Raw genomic sequence first — 20,351 nt, 5'->3', positions numbered from 1 at the left:
CATCAATTGATAAACTGTCCTTTGGTATGAAATTCCCCAGTTGTTACTCCCAGAACCAGAGGCCCCAGCCCTTTGAGTTGACCCTAACTATTGCCCAGAGACTGTTGGGAGACTTTTTATCTCTTCAAGACTTGCTCTTCATCAAAAACTTCTCAGAACTGGAGGCACTATAGCAAGATTAATGGTTCTCAAGCCTCAGCAAATAGAAGAATTACTGGGAGGCCTTATTTAAAATGCAGATTCCTGGGTCCCAGCCCCTGGGTACTCTGCTTCTGGAGAACTGAGATGAAGCCTAGGAATCTGCACCTTCTTGAATCCTCCTCTCCAACCCGCAGATTTTCTGGTTGGTGCGCTAAAGGGTTTGATAAGAATCACTGGCAACTACTAAGGAAAGATGATGGAATTAAAAGAAATTAATATAATATAATATAATATAATATAATATAATATAATATAATATAAATTTACAAAAAAAGAAACACTGACAGGGTGGCTAAGAGCTTGGGCTTTCGAGGCAGACAGACCAGGATTTTAAGTCTCTGCTTTAGTCTTTACTAGGCACATGAGCTTGAACACATTATTTAGCCTCCCTGCAAGTCATTACATCACCTCTAAAAGGGTGGTAATACTCTTTGCCTCCAAGGATCACTGTCAGGATTGAATAAGACAATGCCTGTTACCCCACTGCTTGTAGTAAGGGATTCAGAAAAGTAGCGCCTGGCACGTAGTGGACATTCAGCCCACATTTGTTTGCTTGTTTGTACTTTTAAACTCCCTTCTATAGGCCACAGGGATTTTATATCAGCATTGCATTTGGGCAAGTCAGGCTGTGTAAGCCTGTAGAATGGATAAATAAGCAAAGAGAAATGACAGAGTACCTTAAAATCCATGAGCAAATGGTTGTGCTTTAGTTTTCAGATCCTGGGGCTGTTTTTAAACTTACCTTCCAATGGCCAAATCCTTTCTTAGAATGTGGGCTTAAACATCCTTTGTTTATGGGGGATCTGCCTTTCAGAAAATCAATTCCTCACATCTGTGGCTTCAGGCTTTTTACTGAATCAGCCTCCTAACAAAGTAATTTCTCTGATTTTCAAGGGTGACCTAGTTGTACTGGTTTCAGTGAGCATTACATGGCTTTACCTGATTGTGTATAATAAAAAGGAGCTGTTTCTTCCAGATTTGGAGCCTCAGAGAAACTCTTCTGATCATCAGGACTATTTCCTGTTCACCCATGTGCCAGTACACCCTCTAGGTACCTGGATACAATTTGACATCCCACTGAAATGTGTGTGTTCCAAGCATCCATTCATCATAAAGTTTAGGGGCTTCAGATACCAGGATGGGTACTTGCTCTACTAAAATGGGATCCTTAGGAAATCCCATTCAGGGATACCACTTCACTATGGGGTACTGATTTAGGGTCTCTATCTGAATAAAATATCTTCTCAAAGTCTGGTAGAATCACACATTCTGATAAATGGCCACCCAACGGAGAAGTTTAGGGAAAATTCTCTTACATTTTTCATCGAAGAACGAGTATTGTTGATTTAACCATCTTTTCCCATCACCATTGTTCCTATAGCAATTTTTAGACTGGGTAGAGGCACCTACTTCTCATTTCAATTTGATTTGAGTGGCCCTGCCCTGCCCCAAGTTTTTTATCCCCACTACTGACCCTGTGTGTAGCTGGAATGAAAAGACTGGGCAGGAAACAAGACTAAAGGGACACAAATTCCTGCTGATATCAAAAGTAATCTTCTAAAGTCCCAAAGAATTTATAGCTTCCCATTCCATATGCTGTTTGGAAGTTTTGCTTTAAATCCTTGTTACCCAATTTTGACCATACTGAATCATGTTATAGCATCAGATGTAGATATAGCATCTCAGATATAGCTTCAACCTCACCACCTCTCTCCATTTCTACTGCTGAGCACAGAGCCCAGGCCATCTTCCACACACCACACAGTAGCCTCCTTAATAGTCACGAGTCCTGCTATGTTCTTGCCCCTCTACAAGGCTACTTTTCCACCACAAGAGCTAGGACAATAGTTTTCAAATATGTATCAGGTTATATGGCTCCTTTCCTTAAAACTTTTACCACCTTCCTGTTGCCAGTAAATATATAACGTGGCCCCCAGAGCCCTCAATGCTGCTTCCCTGTGGCAGCAGCTCTCACCCGTCTTTCTCTAGCTCATTTCTCTGCAGTTACACTGGCATCTTTGCATTCCTTGAGCACAACCTCGCCCTTTCCTCAAGTCACTTGCATATGCTATTCCTTTACCTGGCATTTTCTATGACTAGAGTTTCATGTGCTGTGTGCCTCCTTGTCATTCAGGTCTCAGTCCAAGTGAAGCCACCTTGGAAAGGACATCCTTGACCAAGCATTTTTAAAGTCACTCCCACTCACCCAGCTCACAGTCACAATTTCCTTTTTATTTGTACTTTTCATGGTGCTTATTCCTTCTGATATATTTTTGTTGGTTGATTGATCTAGATTGGTTGGCAAACTTCTGCCTACTGGCCAAATTCATCCCACCACCTATTTTTGTACAGCCCATGAGCTAATGGTTACATGTACATTTTTAAATGGTTGTAATAAATCAAAAGACCATTTTGGGACATGTGAAAATTATGAGAGATTAAAATTTCAGTGTCCATAAAGTTTTTCTGGAACATAGCTATGCTCATTTGTTTATATATTATCTATATCTTCCTCTGCATGACAACAACAGAGATAAGTAGCGGCAACACAGACTATATGATCCACAAAGCCAAAGATATCTACCCTCTGGCCCTTTAGGATAAAGTTTGTCAACCCCTGGTCTGGATATGTATTTTCTTCATACTTCTCTACCTCCTAAATGTTCTAAAATGCCAGCTCTCTAAAAACAAGGACCATATTTGTATTTTTATTATATTCACAGTGCCTAGAATATACTGAAACAGAGTAAGCACAGAGAAATAAAAGGTTGTTTATTACATGACTGGGAAGTTTATCAAATGTTTCTGGGCAATCAGAGAGCACACTATGCTAGCCCATATTTCAAAAGATCTGCCAATAAGGGAAAAAAATACCTGCAAATTTAATAAAATAACACCTCAAGCGGAACTCAGATAAAGTTACACATAAACTTATTAACTTCAAATCTTTTAAGTGTGTTAATTTAGATAATCCTAGGTGCTGTAACAGATAAACTCTGAAATCTCAGCTGTTTAATGCAAAAGAAGCTTTTTTTTTTTTTGTTCACTCAGTGACCACTTTTTTGGCTGAGGGTTCTGGCTAAGACTCAGGCTCATGGCCCCTCCACTGTCTACTTGGGTCTTTCTGGATTTCAACATCCAGCTAACAGATAGGAATGAAAGAAAATGGCAACTCTGCTGGAGATTTTTGGGGCATCAGCCTAGAAGAGATGCACATCACTTCTGTTGTATTCTGTTGGCCAGAACCCAGTTACTTGGCTCAACCAGAGGTAAAACAAGCTGGGAAATGTCATTGCACGCTAGGTAGCCACTCTCCACCAACATCTCTACACCATGGAAGGAAAGTAAGAATGCTTGGGAGTCAGCTAATTATCTTGGCCACAATAGACAACCTAGTCTTTAAAAATTGATTCTAAAGGATCTTATTTTTTGAGGTAAGGGGCTGTGGTCTCAGAGGCAGCCTGGAGATACCAGTTTCTGAATTTGATTTGATGACTGTGCAATGTAGATCAATTGAATTTTCAGTTCTATGATCATCTCTTTTTAATACTTTATCCACTTAAAAAATCTGATCTATCATCTAGATTCATTTTCTACATTCACAGAATCTTTAGAGGTAGATGGAAAACAAGGAGATCAAAAATTATAACTGGCCCCAGGAGAAGACCTCTCACTGTCAGAATTGTTTAAATCCTCTCCTGACTGGTGGGTCCCAATCTTTACCAACTACTAACTCTGATTTACTTTTAGATAGAATCAAAGTTCCTGCATATCCTCAGTAGAGAATCAAAGTGCTGTATAATAATCCAACCATTTCCCAAAGAAAGGAAAATTTGCTCTTATCTCCAAAGTGCAATGTCTCTTCAAAAATCTTTGCCAGCTTTCTTTTCATCAAACTGTAGAACCAGATTTCTCAGTCTACTAGCTTACATGAGGCATAGGCATGAGGCTGAGTATCACTCAGCCCACTGACCCTGACAATATTATGTTTTATCTCCCTACAAATGAGTTAGAAATAAAATAGTTTTGTTTACAACTTCTAACTATTCTACTAGCTTTTGATATGAAAGTACCTAGCATATAAGCCAAGCTATACAATATTTTTTAGAGATCCCAATTTAACAGTTGTGCTAAAATTAATAAGTAGTGCTAGCTTTGAAGGACCACTATCCTTAAAAATTAAAGTATCTTTCTAAGCCATGTACATCTGGCTTACACAGATTCATCTTGCTTTTTTTTTTCCCATCTTGTATGAAAACCTTGGGATTTTACAGCAGTGTTTTATAATTTTTAAATCACTTACCCCGAACATTCTATATGTAAAGAAGGGTTATATTGTCAAGTGAATTTCAAAATGCTCTATAATACGTGCTTCTTTTGCAGATAATGTTCAATAGCAAATTGAAAACAGAAATGTCTTGTAGTATAGAAACCTGTTAACCTTCAACTAGGCACTACCCTAATGAATATCATTTTTTAACTTACTGACAATATGAACCGTGCACTATGCTAATTGTTTTACATGCATTAACTAATGTAGTTCTCATAGCAGCCCATGAGGCAGGTACTATTGTTATATCCACTCTACAGATCAGGGACTGAGGACCACAGAGGTCAGGTAACTTGTTCAAGCTGATAGTTGGTCATTAGGAAAGCCTAGCTTTTAAACCAGGTCTGGCCTGAGGCCAGAGACCAATATCTTGACCACTGGGCTCCCTCTTTTTTAAAATAATACATCTTAATACTCGGTGGCTTTTAGAGGAATTGGTTGCATGTCAAAGGAGGCAACTTCCTTTCTACTGATGGTTGTGCAGTTTGAGTAGGAATATTTAAACCTGTGGACTAATTGTGAAGAAGAAAGAAGAAAGAGAAGAAGGAAAGGAGGAAGAATAGGAGGAAGGAAGGGAGAAAGGATGGATGAGAGGGAAGAAAATGAACAAGAAGGAGGAGAAAGGGAAAAGAAAAAAAAAACCTTAGCACCATCTATGAGGGGATAAATCATATTTGACAGATATTTTCCCAGGTTTGTATTGATTTTATTAAATAATCTTACTTTTGAGGTCCACAAGACCTGGGTTCTATGTCCTGCCACTAATCTACTATATAACCTATTATTTTGTTAGATCATTTAATCTCCCTAAGCCTAAGTTTTCCTATCTGTAAAGCACAGAAAATAATCCTAAGCCTGCCTGCACTATTTGCATAGTGTAAAGATGTTATAAAAGTACTGTGGAGATTTAAAAAACAAAACAATACCAAAGCAGAAAACTTTACATCATAATATACTACCAGAGTGCTTTTAAATATCTGTTTTTCAGCTAGAAGGCTCTTCGTAAAAGGCAACTCTTGAAGGAAATCCCAATAGATGAAATAGATAAAAAGCAGAGCTGACCACTGGAGCAAGGGTGAGGAAGCCAGAGCTCTCTCCTCTTCACTGCCCCTCACCACCTTCCATGAGCAGTGAAGGGCCCCACAAGTCTCTTAGGGTTCCCTAGAACACAGTCCTTGCAAAAGCGAGGGAACCGAGACCACACTGTCTTGAGCAAATCCTGTGGTCTCTGAGCCTCTGCTTCTCCTTGTGAAAAAGGAACAAGTTGGACAAAATGATTCTCCGGTCCCCTTCCAGTTCTGACATTCTAGAAACATGAGTTTCTGGTTCTTCTGTCATTAGAAAGCAATGTCTCCTTCCACCTTGACTAACAGCATCCCTCACAGGGAACATGATACACATGCCTGCACTGAGGGTAAGCCTCCATGCAGTATCCTGAGAGACATGCTCCCCGTCAGACCTCCGAGCTGTCTCAGCATCAATAGGGTGCACCATGTCCATGCTGGGTCACTGCTGCCTGGATGCATTCATTGTCTCCACAAACATTTCCTGAGCTGCTTCTCTGGGAAAAGATGTGCTGGACTAAGACAGGAACTTTGGAACAAGTATGTTTATTTCAGTCTTGTCCATGAGAAACTCATAGCACCAAGGAGAGATGGAGACAGACAAACAAACAGCTAGACCTAGTGTTCTAATGGGAACGTACACAAGGCACTCAGGGTTGTCTGGCATGCGGGGGCACGGCCCTGGAGTTGGTCTCCCTGGCTCAGATCCTGGCTCCACGGCTACCCTGTGGCCTTGGGAAAGTTACTTCACTTTCCACATCTCACTTTCTGCATACTTAAAATTGAAAGGATACTTAACTACCCACTTGGCGGGTTTTGTGAGGATGAAAGGAGTTAAAACATAAAAAGCACTTTAAAAAGTCCCTGAAATGCAAGCATTCAGTAAATGATAACTAATATGATTTCAAGTCCAGAGCCCAATCCCTTCTCAGGAAGAACAGCATAGTGGCTAAATGCAGCCTCTGGAGAGAGATTGTCAGGGTTCCAGGACAAGCTCAACCACTTTGCAGCTACTTCACCTCGGGCAAATTAACACACTCCCACAAGCCAGACGAAATGGCATGAAAACTGTTGAACACTTAGCCTCTGACATAGCAAGAGCATCATCAGTGCTGGCAATTATTGTTGTTAATGGCTGCGAGATTACAGGAAAAACTATTTCCAACTGAAGGAGCTGGGAAAGACATGAAGGTGAAGGTGACATTTCAGCTGACCATTTGGCAAGTGCCTCAGTTTTTGTGAGCCTACGCTGAGTTCTGGCTGTTGATAGACCTGTTCATCCCTCTGCATATGCACTTTTAGTTCTCTTTCCTTTTTCCTTTGTATCTAGAGCCAGTAGAATGATCACAAAACAAAACACAATTGTCTAAAGCAAACAGAGATTAGAGACAGAGATAAAGAGAGATAAGTATAGGAGGTATAGCTTTAAGAGTGTGTGTGTGTGTGTGTGTGTGTATTAGTCAAGTCATTCTGCTGTTTCCAAACCTTCAATGATCCCCTGTTGCCTTGAGGTGTAGTCTACACTGCTTAGCCTGGCCTTCGAAGCCATCTGCTACCTATTCCCAGATACCTACTGCCCTTTTGGGCTAACTCTATCTTCCACCCAGGACCCACAGAACTTAAACATCTAGGCAGATTCCTGTCTTCATATCTTGGCTCATATTCTCCCTAACCTGAAAGGTTTTGGTCCAGACCATTCATCTCTCATGATCACAAGCCCTGATTCCTCCTGTTGCATTTTTCCCGGCGTAAGATCCCACACTTGGCTTTTGCTTCTCTGAACACCTTAGGCCCACTCACTTGTCACTTCTGCGGCCATGTCATGTCTTCCCATGGTAGACCAGAGGCGTTCTCAGAGTGAGGCCTATCTCTCAGACTTCTTTGCATCTCATCAACCCTTCCTGACAACAAGCAACACTAATGTTTTAGCTCAGAGCCTTGAGCACAATAGCAATTCAATTAATATTTCTTGAAAGACCTTGGCAAATGAATTAGTATAAATAACCTACTCAAATTTGAAAAATTAATATTGTCAACCATAATTTCTAGGCACTCCTATATATTCAGTATTGTAATAGTTTATACTTGGAGACAGAAGAAATTTTAAAAAATAAAGGATAAACAACCATGATAGGAAGTTAAATCTAGATGGAAAAATATAGTTAACTTAAAAATAAAGTAAAAGAATGTAATGTTTAAATCATATGATTCCAACTATAGTTCAGAATGAGTTCACTGAAGGGCAGGGTTAGTAGACATGGGGGAAGGAGGGATTTGGCCCTGTGAACAACTGCAAGGAATTAAATCCCATGGTCCTGGCTTGCATTGTACAAAGCAGACTGGCTGTGTAAACAGTTAAGCCCTTATCTCTCGGAGGTGGCAATTTCCAAACTGAACCAATTATTGTGGGGATTTTCCCTGGGAGTGAAATTGGGGGCACCTGAAAAGCACTGTGCTTCTTATTGTTTCTGTTTACCAATATTTTAGAGCTCGGTGTGTCCAATTCTTCATGAGCTCCTTAATTTCCTGTCTCTGGTATTGACTGGGTGACCCAGAGTAGGCCAGCTCAAAGGAGGCTGGCCCACCTGACACCTCCACTCTCTTCTCATTAACAGATAGGTTACTGGAATGAAGATGATAAGTTTGTCCCTGCAGCCACCGATGCCCAAGCTGGGGGCGATAATTCAAGTGTTCAGAACAGAACATACATCGTCACAACAATCCTAGTGAGTACTCAGTCTTTCATCAAGGTTACTTGGGATTCAAGCTAGGCCAGCACGAGGGTTTTCCACCAGGACTGAAAGCTGGCCTTTCTTCTTGCCAAAACTGTGTAATAGATAAAAGCAGCAAGTCAAAAAGGGAATGCCCTGAAAATGAGAGGCTCTGAGTTTTCATTCTGTATCTCTTAGTTTCACTGTCTCATCCTTTGTACCCTTGGGTAAGTTACTTACTTTCTCTTGAGCCAGCTTTCTCATATTTAAAACATGAGACTGACACTAAATTGTGCTGGTTTTCATCCATCCTCCCTCAGTAGAAGCTATTTTCAAAGAAAGTCCAATATATAAAGTAGCTGTAAGTGAAGATGCTGTAATTTTCAGTGACTGATCATGAGAAACCTGGAGCCTGTTTAGGGTCTATTTCTCCTTCAAGATGACCCCAGAGGTATTTCCAAAAAAATACAAAATATCCTGGAACATAATTTGAAAAGCTGTATGCCATATCTCAGTGATGAAACATTCTTATTTTAACAAAGTTTGCTTCCTTAACCCAAGAAGCTTGTAATAGGGTAGGGAGTGAAGACATTTAGGAAGTGGATTGAGGGGCTAGAGAACCTTCCCCAGTGTTAACCAAATGTGATATTATGCTATGCCAAAGTCCTCCCTACCCATGGGTGAACCCATAACCCACATTCTCCTATCTCCCCATTTCTCTTCCAGGAAGATCCTTATGTGATGCTCAAGAAGAACGCCAATCAGTTTGAGGGCAATGACCGTTACGAGGGCTACTGTGTAGAGCTGGCGGCAGAGATTGCCAAGCACGTGGGCTACTCCTACCGTCTGGAGATTGTCAGTGATGGAAAATATGGAGCCCGAGACCCTGACACGAAGGCCTGGAATGGCATGGTGGGAGAGCTGGTCTATGGAGTAAGTTTACTGCAGGGCGGGAAATTAGAGGGCGGAGGCAGAGGGTTTGACAGGAAATCATTTGGTGGTTCGGTGGCCCTGCCCACAGATGTCTATGAAACCCTGTAACTGAGTGTTGTTGCTGCTGAATAGATGAGTCATCCAAAATCCAATTTCTTAAGACACTCTTTGTTCAGGTTACTGGTCCCAGCTCCCTCAATCCCACTCAAAGTCTTGTGACGTCAGTTGATTGTTGTCCAACACAGGTGACAGCATAGCTCCAAGATCAATTTTCTTGAGGCAGACTGCTGAGTTGTCTACAAAAAGTCACTTGTGGCTCTCTCAGTATCAGTTTCTTCTCTGATATTAAATGCATCTGGACCCAACCTAATTTTCTAGTCACTTGCCTCTCTAGTTTCATGCTCTCTCATGAAATTTCCAATTCAGTCAAACGCCCCTCAATTACTCTGTTCCCTAGAGTGCTCCCCTCCATTCTCCACCCCTAAGATCCTACTCCTTCAAAACCTGTATCAAATAATACTTTTTTCAGGGTGTGTTTCTTCTCATAATAGGTATGAATGTGCCTTTTAATTGTTCTCGCCTTCCCCTATAGAATTTAGTTGCTGGTTTTTTTTCATGGCTTACCCTGCCTTGTATAATGGTTACCTGTGTAACAGGGGTAGGTCCATTCTATGTTTATAATGCTCACCACACTTGAAATAACTCCATGCACAATTGCTATAAAATCTTCAATAAATTATAGCAGTTTTGAAAAGCTGCTGAATGCCCCACATTGTTTTAAGCATTTAGGGAATTATTGAGAAGCAAAAGATTTGATCTTTTGCTTAATACTTTATGAGGTAGAAAAGACCCCATCTTTTAACATTTTATGGGGTAGAAAAGACAATGTGAGAAAATAGTAAAAGGTAGCATAGAATAAGGAGTCTATATTGTATGGCTCAGCTAAGGGCTAACTAGAGTTTGTCTAGCCCTCAGTGGGGATGTGAAACTTGAAAAATGACCATATTTAAGCAGACAGAGAGGACGGGCATGGTGGCTCATGCCTATAATCCCAGCATTTTGGGAGGCTGAGGCACGCCCATCACCTGAGGTCAGGAATTTGAGACTAGCCTGGCCAACATGGTGAAACCCCATCTCTACTAAAAATACAAAAATTAGCTGCGCATGGTGGCGGGCACCTGTAATCCCAGCTACTTGGGAGGATGAGGTAGGAGAATCACTTGAACCCAGGAGACAGAGGTTGCAGTGAGCCAAGACCATGCCATTGCACTCCAGCCTGGGAGACAAGAGCAAAACTCTGTCTCAAAAATAATAATGAAAAACAGAAGAGAGAAAAGCAGCCCAGGAATTTTTAAAGTATAAACAATAGGATGGTGGTGGAAATAAGTAAGGTGTGAGAGGAGAATGAGAAAACACATGGTTTTTGTTGAGGACTTGGGTTGAAGTGTAGTCAGGGATACATATGAGTAAAAAATAACAAGAGGAAGAGTGTGGATGATTCAGTGGGCATTGGGAGATCACGAAGGTATTTGAGCAGAGAGACAACAAAAGGCAATGGAAGAAGCCTCCAGCTGCCTTGTGCAGGGAAGGGACCACCACGGCTTCACTCACAGAAACTAAAACACATGCCAAGACCCAGATCAATGTTAAGTGCTCATAAGGACAAGCAGCCACTGAGGAAGATGATAAATCTTCTTGTTTCATATCAGGGCAAGAGGAGCCATGGTGGCCCTGAGAGACATACAAAGGGAATTCAAAGAAGAAAAAGATGGAATAAAGGAAATCTTCCTCAGGGAGGTGGCTTTTGAGATGACATGTGAAGGTGGTTATTGAGTTGGGGAATGGGATGTGCTTCTCCCCTTTCTTATTCCCTTTACCACCTCTCACTTTGGGAAGCTCCATGGACAAAAGGTAGAGACCTGGATGGTACGTGCTGCATCTGGAGGCTGGTTTCCATGGGAACTCCCATCAAGCTCTTAAGGTCATCCCCATGGCAACTGCTGTGCACTTTTCACCTTCTCTAGCATTTATCTTCACCTTCACCTCATGTAATATGGTTTGCTTGGTTAAAAGTCTGCAGTGTGGGCAGAACAATGCCAGGATCACCCCCAGTAGCCAACACAGCTGGTGGCGAGTCACTGGCATAGCAGGGCTCAGGCCAGCTGGAGTTACCTATGGGTGCCTCAGCAGCCAGCCCTGTCCCAGTAGCTTCCTCCTTATCAGGACTGTTCCTCTCCCCAGGAAAAACTGTTCTGACCGGGTGCGATGGCTCATGCCTGTAATCCCAGCACTTTGGGAGGCTGAGGCGGGTGGATCACAAGGTCAGGAGATCGAGACCATCCTGGCTAACCCAGCGAAACCCCATCTCTACTAAAAATACAAAAAATTAGCCGGGCGTGGTAGTGGGCGCCTGTAGTCCTAGCTACTCTGGAGGCTGAAGCAGGAGAATGGCGTGAACCTGGGAGGCAGAGCTTGCTATGAGCCAAGATTGCACCACTGTACTCCAGCCTGGGCGACAAAGCGAGACTCCGTCTCAAAAATAAAAAACAAAAAACAACAACAAAAAAAAACAAGCAGTGTTCTGAAGACTCTGTGATGGCCCCAATTGGATGCTCAGCCTTTTTAGTTTGGCTTTCCTTTTCTGTTCCCCTGGGGAAGAACCAAGTGATTTGGAGAAGCATCTCTCAACCACCAACCACCAGAGATCAAGAAAAATTCATTCGGAGGCTTCCAAATTTATTCTTTCTGTGGCTTTCTAAATAACTAAGTCAATCAGGGTCTCTCTTATCTTCCTTTTGCTCCCTCTTTTTCCATCAACAATGGTAGTAGTCACATTTCATTGTGTAGCGTGTGCCAGGTGCTATGTTGAATACTTTACTCACATTCTTTCATTTACTCTGCATATTGACTCCATGAGGTGGGTAAGATTACTGTTTACATTTTATAGATGAGGACACTGAGGCCCTCTAGGTTAGATAATTTGGCAAAGGAAACACAGCTAGTGAAAGCAGAGTCAGAACATGCAGCTCTGGCTTTTGTACTCCACACTGGGACATACTGCCTCTGTAGAAATCCCACCATCCAAATGCTAGGCGGTAAAACCAATATTAACTGAGAGAACAGCAAATGTCTGCATTTGCAGATGCCATATGCTGCAAATGAATTTTCTGCTCCTCACATGGTATATCTTGGTGCCTCCTTCACAGCTGTCTTTCCTGTCTGTCCTTTGTCTTGGTGAAGCAGAAAGAGAGTGAGCTTTGCAGACAGACACCTGGATTTGAGTTCCAACTCTGCCAACTTGCTGGCCACATGACTTCTCCGGGGCCACCCCTGTGAAACAAGGAATGTGAATTCTTTACCACAGGCTGTGATGGGGAATATTCATTTATGCAGGGCCTGGCTCAGAGCAGATCTCCATTTCTGATAGTTTTATTCACTTTATGCTTTTTTCTACCACATGAAAACTATATGCTGTTTTCCCAGGATAGTTTCTAGACATCACATATTTTGTTTTGGGATCTGCTAGGTCAGTGATTCTAGAGGTGTGGTCTCTGGACCAATAGCATTAGCATCACCTGGGAACCTATTAGAAATGCAGATTCTCACATCTCACCCCAGGCCCACTGAATCTAGAAACTCTGGCGTGTGTGTCCTTAAGAGCCCTCCTGGTGATTCTGCTGCACACTCAAGTTTGAGAGCCATTGTCCTAAGATGTCAGTTAAGAAAATAATTTTGAGTGCTCACACTTAACAGTACTCTCATGTATTTTGAATTATCTTGACCCTCACAAAACAAGCCTGTGAAATTGGTAAAACAAGAATTATTATGCCTGTTTTTAAAATGAGGAAATTGACATCCAAAAAGACAACTGTTTCATTTGAGGCTACACAATCAGCCAGTTGCAGAGAAGAGCAGCCGGGTCTGAGATCCACTGTGCCCTCCACTACCCAGTGAAGCTCCAGTGAGAACCTCAGTTATTGGTGGTGGAGATCAACTTCTGAGGCCTCTCAGTCGATATTAACCAAGTTAAAATACTACTGCTTTTCACAAACCACCTTCCCTCTCTAGATATGAGTTTCTTATCTGTAAAATGAAGTAGTTGAACTTAGCATCTCCCAGTATGTGTGTATCCTACATATACGGGTACCTCTTGATGCTTAGGAAGATGAATGACCCATGGCCAAATAGTTTTGGAAGTGCCACATTCTACTTACCCTTCTTGGAAATTATCAGTGCATTGTGGTCATCTAAAGGTTCTGGAAAGTTCTGCCCCAAACATGTTTATTTTTATGTTATTTTCATGTTATTAACCATCCTTCCAGAAATAATGTTCTATTGAACAAATTTTTGAAATACAAAATGAACTAAGCTTTAGGACAATATGGAACAGGCTGGGTACGGTGGCTCACACCTGTAATCCCAGCACTTTGGGAGGCTAAGGCAGGCAGATCACTTGAGGCCAGGAGTTTGAGACCAGCTTGGCCAACATAGCGAAACCTCTACTAAAAATACAAAAATTAGCTGGGCATTATGGCACATCCCTGTAATCCCAGCTACTCAGGAGGCTGAGGCATGAGCATTGCTTAAACCCAGGAGACAGAGGTTGCAGAGCCAAGATCACACCACTGCACTCCAGCCTGGGCAACAGGGCAAGACCCTGTCTCAAAAAAAAAGGCAATATGGATCAATGATTTCCAGTCTATGGTCTCTTATTAAATCACATTAGGAAGCATCCAACAAATCCATGCAATATCATTTACCCCTTTCAGAGCTGGTCTTCATCCACCTCCCTTCTGGATAACTTGTGGTCAATCCCTCCAAGTCATTTCCATTACTTTTCTCCCCCATTCTTTTTCTGTTGGTTTACAAACAGAAAAGTAAATACCTTCTCCCCTGTACTGTCTTGTATTTGTAGAAATTACCAAGATTTATGCAGTGAGTATGAGGGGAAAAAACAGAATTACTATGAAATTTACACCTGACTTCACGTTGACTAATGGAAAGTTTCTTTCTACAAGTGAGAACTTAATTCATCCTGAAGCCAGGCTTTCTATTCCACTTAAAGCACCTTCTCAATAATCCCAGACAATGAAAGTAACCAGAGGAAATCTCTAAGCAACAGCCAGCTGGTGGGTGGGCAGCGCCCTGATCTGCACAGCATCTGTCACCAGCTTCACATCTGGGCTGTTGTACAGCATAAGAGAAAGCAATTTGCTTTGAACAGACCTGCATAGGCATGTCTCTCATCTCAGAAAGGAATGCTATGGCATCTGTCCATGGAAATCCTCTTAGGTTTCCAGGATCTCTTGATCTCAGGCCAACAGGAACAGTGGATTTCTGTTGAGTAGATGCCAGTGCTTCTGCCATTGGAGAGAGGTAGGAAAGACAGGAGAGCAAGGCATGGTTGGTGATTCCATGTGCTGGGTGCCTAAGGATGAATATTTCTTGCAACCTTTTTGTGTTTATCTGCATGCTGGATTTGAAATTTAAAAACTGTATTATATATGTATTTCTTGGACTTCTTCCTGAAGAAGAAAATGACTGCAATACTACTTTACCTTTTCATCACAGGCTATTATTCCCATGGTTCCCTCCTCCTGGAATGCTGTTCCATGCCAGAGCAACCTGTCAAAATCATACCCCTCTTTCAATGCCAACTTTATATGCCACCTCTTCCAAGATGCAGTCCCTTATCTCCGCAGCCAGAATGAATCCCTCCCTGGTCTCTGGTAGTACTTTGTATATCTTGGATAACACATACCCCTTCCACCTTGTAGATTGGAAAATTGTTTGTGTGTTTCAATGTTTCCTACTAATTTGTAATTTCCTGAGGGTGGGGACCATAGTCTACCTACAACTTTCAGCCTGCAGAGTGCACATAGTAAGTGTTCAATAAATATCTATTGAGTTAAATTTGCCTTTACTCAGGACTATCTTGGTTGCAGGAAAAAGAAACCCAATTCAAACTGACTTAGGCAAACTGAAACATTGGCTCATGTTCTTGGATTCCTCTGTATCAATACAGAGGGATGTATTGACACAAATTCCAAGGAAATCCAGGGTAAGCCCTGAATTTACAGTTGCCCAAATTATGACATAAGGGGTCATCCTCTGCATCTCTCAGGACTAATTCTCACTAAACCCATTTGAGTCCTATGTCATCACTGAATGTATGATTCTGGCTCGGGTAGTGGGGTACATGGATTGACTGGGACCTGGGTCACCTGCTTCCCCATGTAGCCAGAGTGGTCAGACCCATTCCAATCTGCAGGACTGAGAGTGGGGCAAGAATGGTTCTCTGGCCAGAGGAAGAGGGTGGGGCTGCTGAGCAGGCAAAAACAACAGATACCACAACAGCTTCTTTCTTGTAGTATGAGGAAGATGCCTCTAACATTTAGAACAGTCAAATAACTAGAAAATCTCTTGTAAGATATTGAGCTGACCATCCATTCATCAAAAATATTTTATAGGGTAGGAGGGGTTGGACTTCAAAGGTTCTTTCCCACTCTCATATCCTTTAAGACACAAAAGAATAGTCACAATGAGAAGACAAACAAGAGAATGAAAAAGGCTGCTGAGCTCACCTGCATTTTTTTTTTTTTTTTCAGAGAGCAGATGTAGCTGTGGCTCCCTTAACTATCACTTTGGTCCGGGAAGAAGTTATAGATTTCTCCAAACCATTTATGAGTTTGGGGATCTCCATCATGATTAAAAAACCACAGAAATCCAAGCCGGGTGTCTTCTCCTTCCTTGATCCTTTGGCTTATGAGATTTGGATGTGCATTGTTTTTGCCTACATTGGAGTGAGTGTTGTCCTCTTCCTGGTCAGCCGCTTCAGTCCCTATGAATGGCACAGTGAAGAGTTTGAGGAAGGACGGGAGCAGACAACCAGTGACCAGTCCAATGAATTTGGGATATTCAACAGTCTGTGGTTCTCCCTGGGAGCCTTCATGCAGCAAGGATGCGACATTTCTCCCAGGTCAGTCAGCTCTTCTCAATCCCTTTGCCTAATGCTATGGTTTTGTTTTTTTGTTTGTTTGTTTTTTAAATACTGGAAAGTAAAGAGATAAATTATTTCAGACTCCACTGTATTCAGTTTTTCAACTATTGTTTACAGTCAACTGTCCATTGCACGCTGTGGATTATCTGCAGCATCCTGTAGCTGGGCCATCTCTGTCTGCTCTCTGGTTGATGTGCTCTGTCAAGGTTAATAGGCATAATTATGACTGATGCGTTGTAGCTGAAAGGTACAGAGGAAAGAAAGGAGCATTGTGCGGTACAACTAACACTTATGAAGCACCTACCAAATGCCAAGCAAGGTTCTGAATCCTGTACATGCCTTATCTCATTGAGTCCTTACAGGAACATAAGGTGGTACTCCCATCATGTCTCTTTTTACAAATGAGGAACCACAGAAATGTTGAATATCTTGCCAGTGTTACACAGCTAGTAGGCAAGTGAGCTGAGATTAAGAATGTTGTCCTTTCCTACTTCTGCATGGTGGAAAGAGCAGTGGATTATGAGTAAGTTCTAGCACTGGATTATGAGTAAGTTCTAGCACTGGTTCCAGCACACGGGCCCTTTATGGGGCCCTCGGAGAGTCACCTCACCCTAGTAGATGTTGGCGTCTTCATCTTAAAGAGAAAAAAGTTCTCCTTTTCTTTGGTTCTGAGAAAGACTCTGGAAATAATCTAGTTCCAGTGATGATGTAAATTTGTTTCTTGTGATTAAAAAGTGGAATTTCAGGCCGGGCATGGTGGCTCACGCCTGTAATCTGAGCACTTTGGAAGGCCAAGGCAGGTGGATTACTTGAGATCAGGAGTTCAAGACCAGCCTGGCCAACATGGTGAAACCCTGTCTCTACTAAAAATAAAAAATAATAAAATAATAATAATAATAAATTAGCTGGGTGTGGTGGCAGGTGGCTGTAATCCCAGCTACTTCAGGAGGTTGAGGTGGCAGGGTCACTTGAACCCGGGAGGCAGAGGTTGCAGTGAGGCAAGATCGTGCCACTGCACTCCAGCCTGGGTGATGGAGCGAGACTCTTGTCTTAAAAAAAAAAGAAAAAAAAATGGAATTTCTCAGAGGTGCCTCAGATATCACATTGAATGCACTCGGGTAACTAAATCAGTGGGATTTTAGCCCCCCACATGGAATCAGAATAGCTCCATTTTTGTCTGTTTTACATATTGGACTTGTGAATACAATTTATTTTGGAAAAAAAAAAGTGACTGAAGCTAAGAAAAGAGAAAGGGTGGACAGGAGAGGGGGGTGAGGAAGGCAGGAAAGCTGCCAATCTAGACCAAGTCCCACATTTACTGACCTCCTGTTCTTCTGACTACATTCTGGATGTGCATGCCACAATTCCCCACCAATATGCCTGATAAATAAGCACTGACTCTATTTCCTTTTACAGTTGCTTAATGTCTGTGAACTCTTTTTCCAGTAGGCACTGTCTTAGATTACCAAATTTCAAAAGCCTACAGGGAGTCATGGCTCAGAATTTGGCCTCCATGGATAGATATGGAGGCATAAGCACATAATATCAAGGTCTCATAGACATGTGCTGGAGGCATCTTTACCACCCGTCTACGTTTTGCATTTCAGTGTCAAGGAGGACCAATATTCCTAAGCAGCAATGGAGTAAATTCTTTCTAACAAGCTTCCCTCAGGACTTATTTGGCCTGCTGTATAACTTAGAAAGTCTCATCGTTCATTATAATCTTGTTTTTCTTTAAATAAGAAGACAGTGGGGGGCGGGGGGCGTGTGGGAGAGGAGGTGTGAGACTGGCTGCTTGGCCAATACTGGCAAACACATGGTGAAGAGTAGAGAGAACCAAGCAGGGGAAGGGCTTGCTTAAAAATAAATCAGGCTCGTGGATAAACAGTGGGAAGAAACAATTCCTAACTAGTCAGTATAATGTAGGGCCATCACAACATGCAGGTGTCAGAGAAGATCCATGAACTTGTTTTTTCTCCTTTATTTCCTTCATCAGTGAGCATCTCATCTTTTCACAGTACCTTTATGCTATGATCTCAGGGTGTGTTTTCTTTCTCCCAACTGTTCCTCCAGGGGTTTCAACCTTGTGGTCCACAAACTGAATCTTCTGTCAGACATGTTTTTGTTTAATCTGTACAGAATTTGGCAATGGTTGTCCAAAACTGAGTGGTAGCTGCCCTCTTGAACAGGTCCGCGCATTCACGGTTCACCCCAGCCCCAACCTGACCTTCTTTGTTCCTGTGTTACTCAGCTGGCCCCAGAGGGTGCTTGAGTTTGTGACCTCTGGCTGCAAGAGGATTTTCAAACTATGCTTTCTGGACTTCTGAGGGTTCCACTAGGGTATCATAGGAGTTGACATTGAGGTGAAGAGGAGACTGAACAACATATCCAGCCTCCCTCCTCCCTGATTTTCATAAAACAACTCTACTCTATGCCTCTTTTTCATTAATAAAATGGAAATAACAGTTCCTACCTCAAATGTTGTTGGAAAGTTTAAAAGTATGTATGGATCCTATAACACAGTACCCAGCCTTCACACAGGAAGCGCTATAACTGGATGCTTTTTTTATTATGTTAATTGATATTTTTTAAAATTGGATTTTGTCTAAACTTCACTGGAAGAAATGATGCCACTGCTCACACTGATTTGAAAGCCTAATACCTTCTTCTCGAGAAGTCCATTAACAAAGCAGAAATAGCCAGTGGTTTACACCAGAGACCAGCAATATCTGGATTCCTAAGGCTCCTCCTCATAGGAATTGGGAGAAGGGTTGGTGACTTTGGGTGAAATTTCTGACAGACACAAGAGTGAACTGCCAGAGGAAGTTAGAACTTTGATCCACTTGAGATGGACTTTTTTTTTTATCAAGCCAACCTTGGTTAATCCCAGAGTTTAGGAGCCTGTAAAATCTCCCTTGAGAGTGAGAATGTATCAAAATGTTTCTTGGAAATATATGTAGAAGAGAAGAGACATGCACTTCATCTTACCTTGAACCAGACAACAAGACAAGGGTGCTAAGACAATGATTAAAGTTAGAGACTAAGAAGACAATGAAAAATATCAGTAGAAACTTTTGTTGTCATTGTTGTTTATATATTTCCTGATGAAGTCAGTAAGTTTCATGACCTTCTGATATGCACAGTACTATGTTAGACGCTCTGGGTGCTACAGTAGAAGGGGCTTTTAAAGCTGACATTCATCAAACATCCTTCCAAATGAGCTTCAATTAACTGATCTTACTGCTTATTTAAAGAAAATGTCATAAACCCTTACTAATTTACTATTTGGGGAATCAATTTCATCTGAATTGCATATATCTGCACTTATCCACAAGTAGCTTTAAGTCTTTCTAATCTCTTCAAAGTTGATGTCAATGTCTAGTAACCAAAACCAACAAAATGTGGCCAAGTGTAATTGTCGGTAAATAACATCAAAACCTGACCATAGTAATATGGTAAAGATAAAGATAACCCAGTAAAGAGGGTTATCTTTCTCACGCATAAGAAAAGTGGTAGCAGGTAGTGGCTTGTGGTGAAATCCAGAATGGCCGTTCTGTAATTATCTTGGCCTTTTCTTCTTGTTCATAAGATGGCGGTTCCCAAATATTGTGTCCATGTTCAAACAGCATGAAGGAAAAAAAGTGTTGCCTTCTATTTCTGTCTTTTTGGATCAGAAGAACAAAAGCTTAACAAAATACTCTCCACCACACACAGATGTCTGCTTCTTTCTCATTGGTCAGGACAGTGGCCATGATTATTTCTAGTGGCAAGAAAGGCTGAGAAGGCAAGAATTTAGGTTTTCCAGCCTCTAGAGTAGGCAGGGTAGGAATCGATATTGGGGGAATCAACTGGCAGTATTGGCCACTGTGCCTAACATCAATGTTTTCTGCACTGGCACCATGAATAGATAAAAATAATCCAGAATTAGCACAGTCAACAGTGTATGCCAGCAAATGCTACTGAAACGCTTTAAAGACTCCTCCACCCACCCTTTGAAATGTATATTGAATAAATTGGTTTTGTATAACCCATTTTAACAGTGAAAATTAAAAATCACTTCAGCTATGATCACAGATTACAATTTATTTTTTTAATTAGGTTGATGGTGAGAT

At 41.7% G+C, this 20,351-nt stretch overlaps 1 protein-coding gene across 3 annotated transcripts in view; it reads left to right on the top strand.

Moving 5' to 3' along the window:
- GRIA1 (glutamate ionotropic receptor AMPA type subunit 1) overlaps nt 1-20,351 on the top strand; it is a 316,539-nt gene that overhangs the window by 198,366 nt on the left and 97,822 nt on the right. For all 3 annotated transcript variants that reach the window (XM_003276553.2, XM_003276554.2, XM_030826132.1), the window contains exons 9-11: nt 8,211-8,321; nt 9,033-9,239; nt 15,848-16,218. In XM_003276553.2, coding sequence (XP_003276601.1) covers nt 8,211-8,321; nt 9,033-9,239; nt 15,848-16,218 — 689 coding nt within the window. The remainder of the gene's footprint in view (nt 1-8,210; nt 8,322-9,032; nt 9,240-15,847; nt 16,219-20,351) is intronic.

The sequence above is a fragment of the Nomascus leucogenys genome, chromosome 2 (assembly GCF_006542625.1).
Source record: "Nomascus leucogenys isolate Asia chromosome 2, Asia_NLE_v1, whole genome shotgun sequence".
In the NCBI taxonomy this organism is placed as follows: domain Eukaryota; kingdom Metazoa; phylum Chordata; class Mammalia; order Primates; family Hylobatidae; genus Nomascus; species Nomascus leucogenys.
Note: the sequence above shows the minus strand (reverse complement) of the source record. Positions and strands in the feature narration are given on the sequence as shown.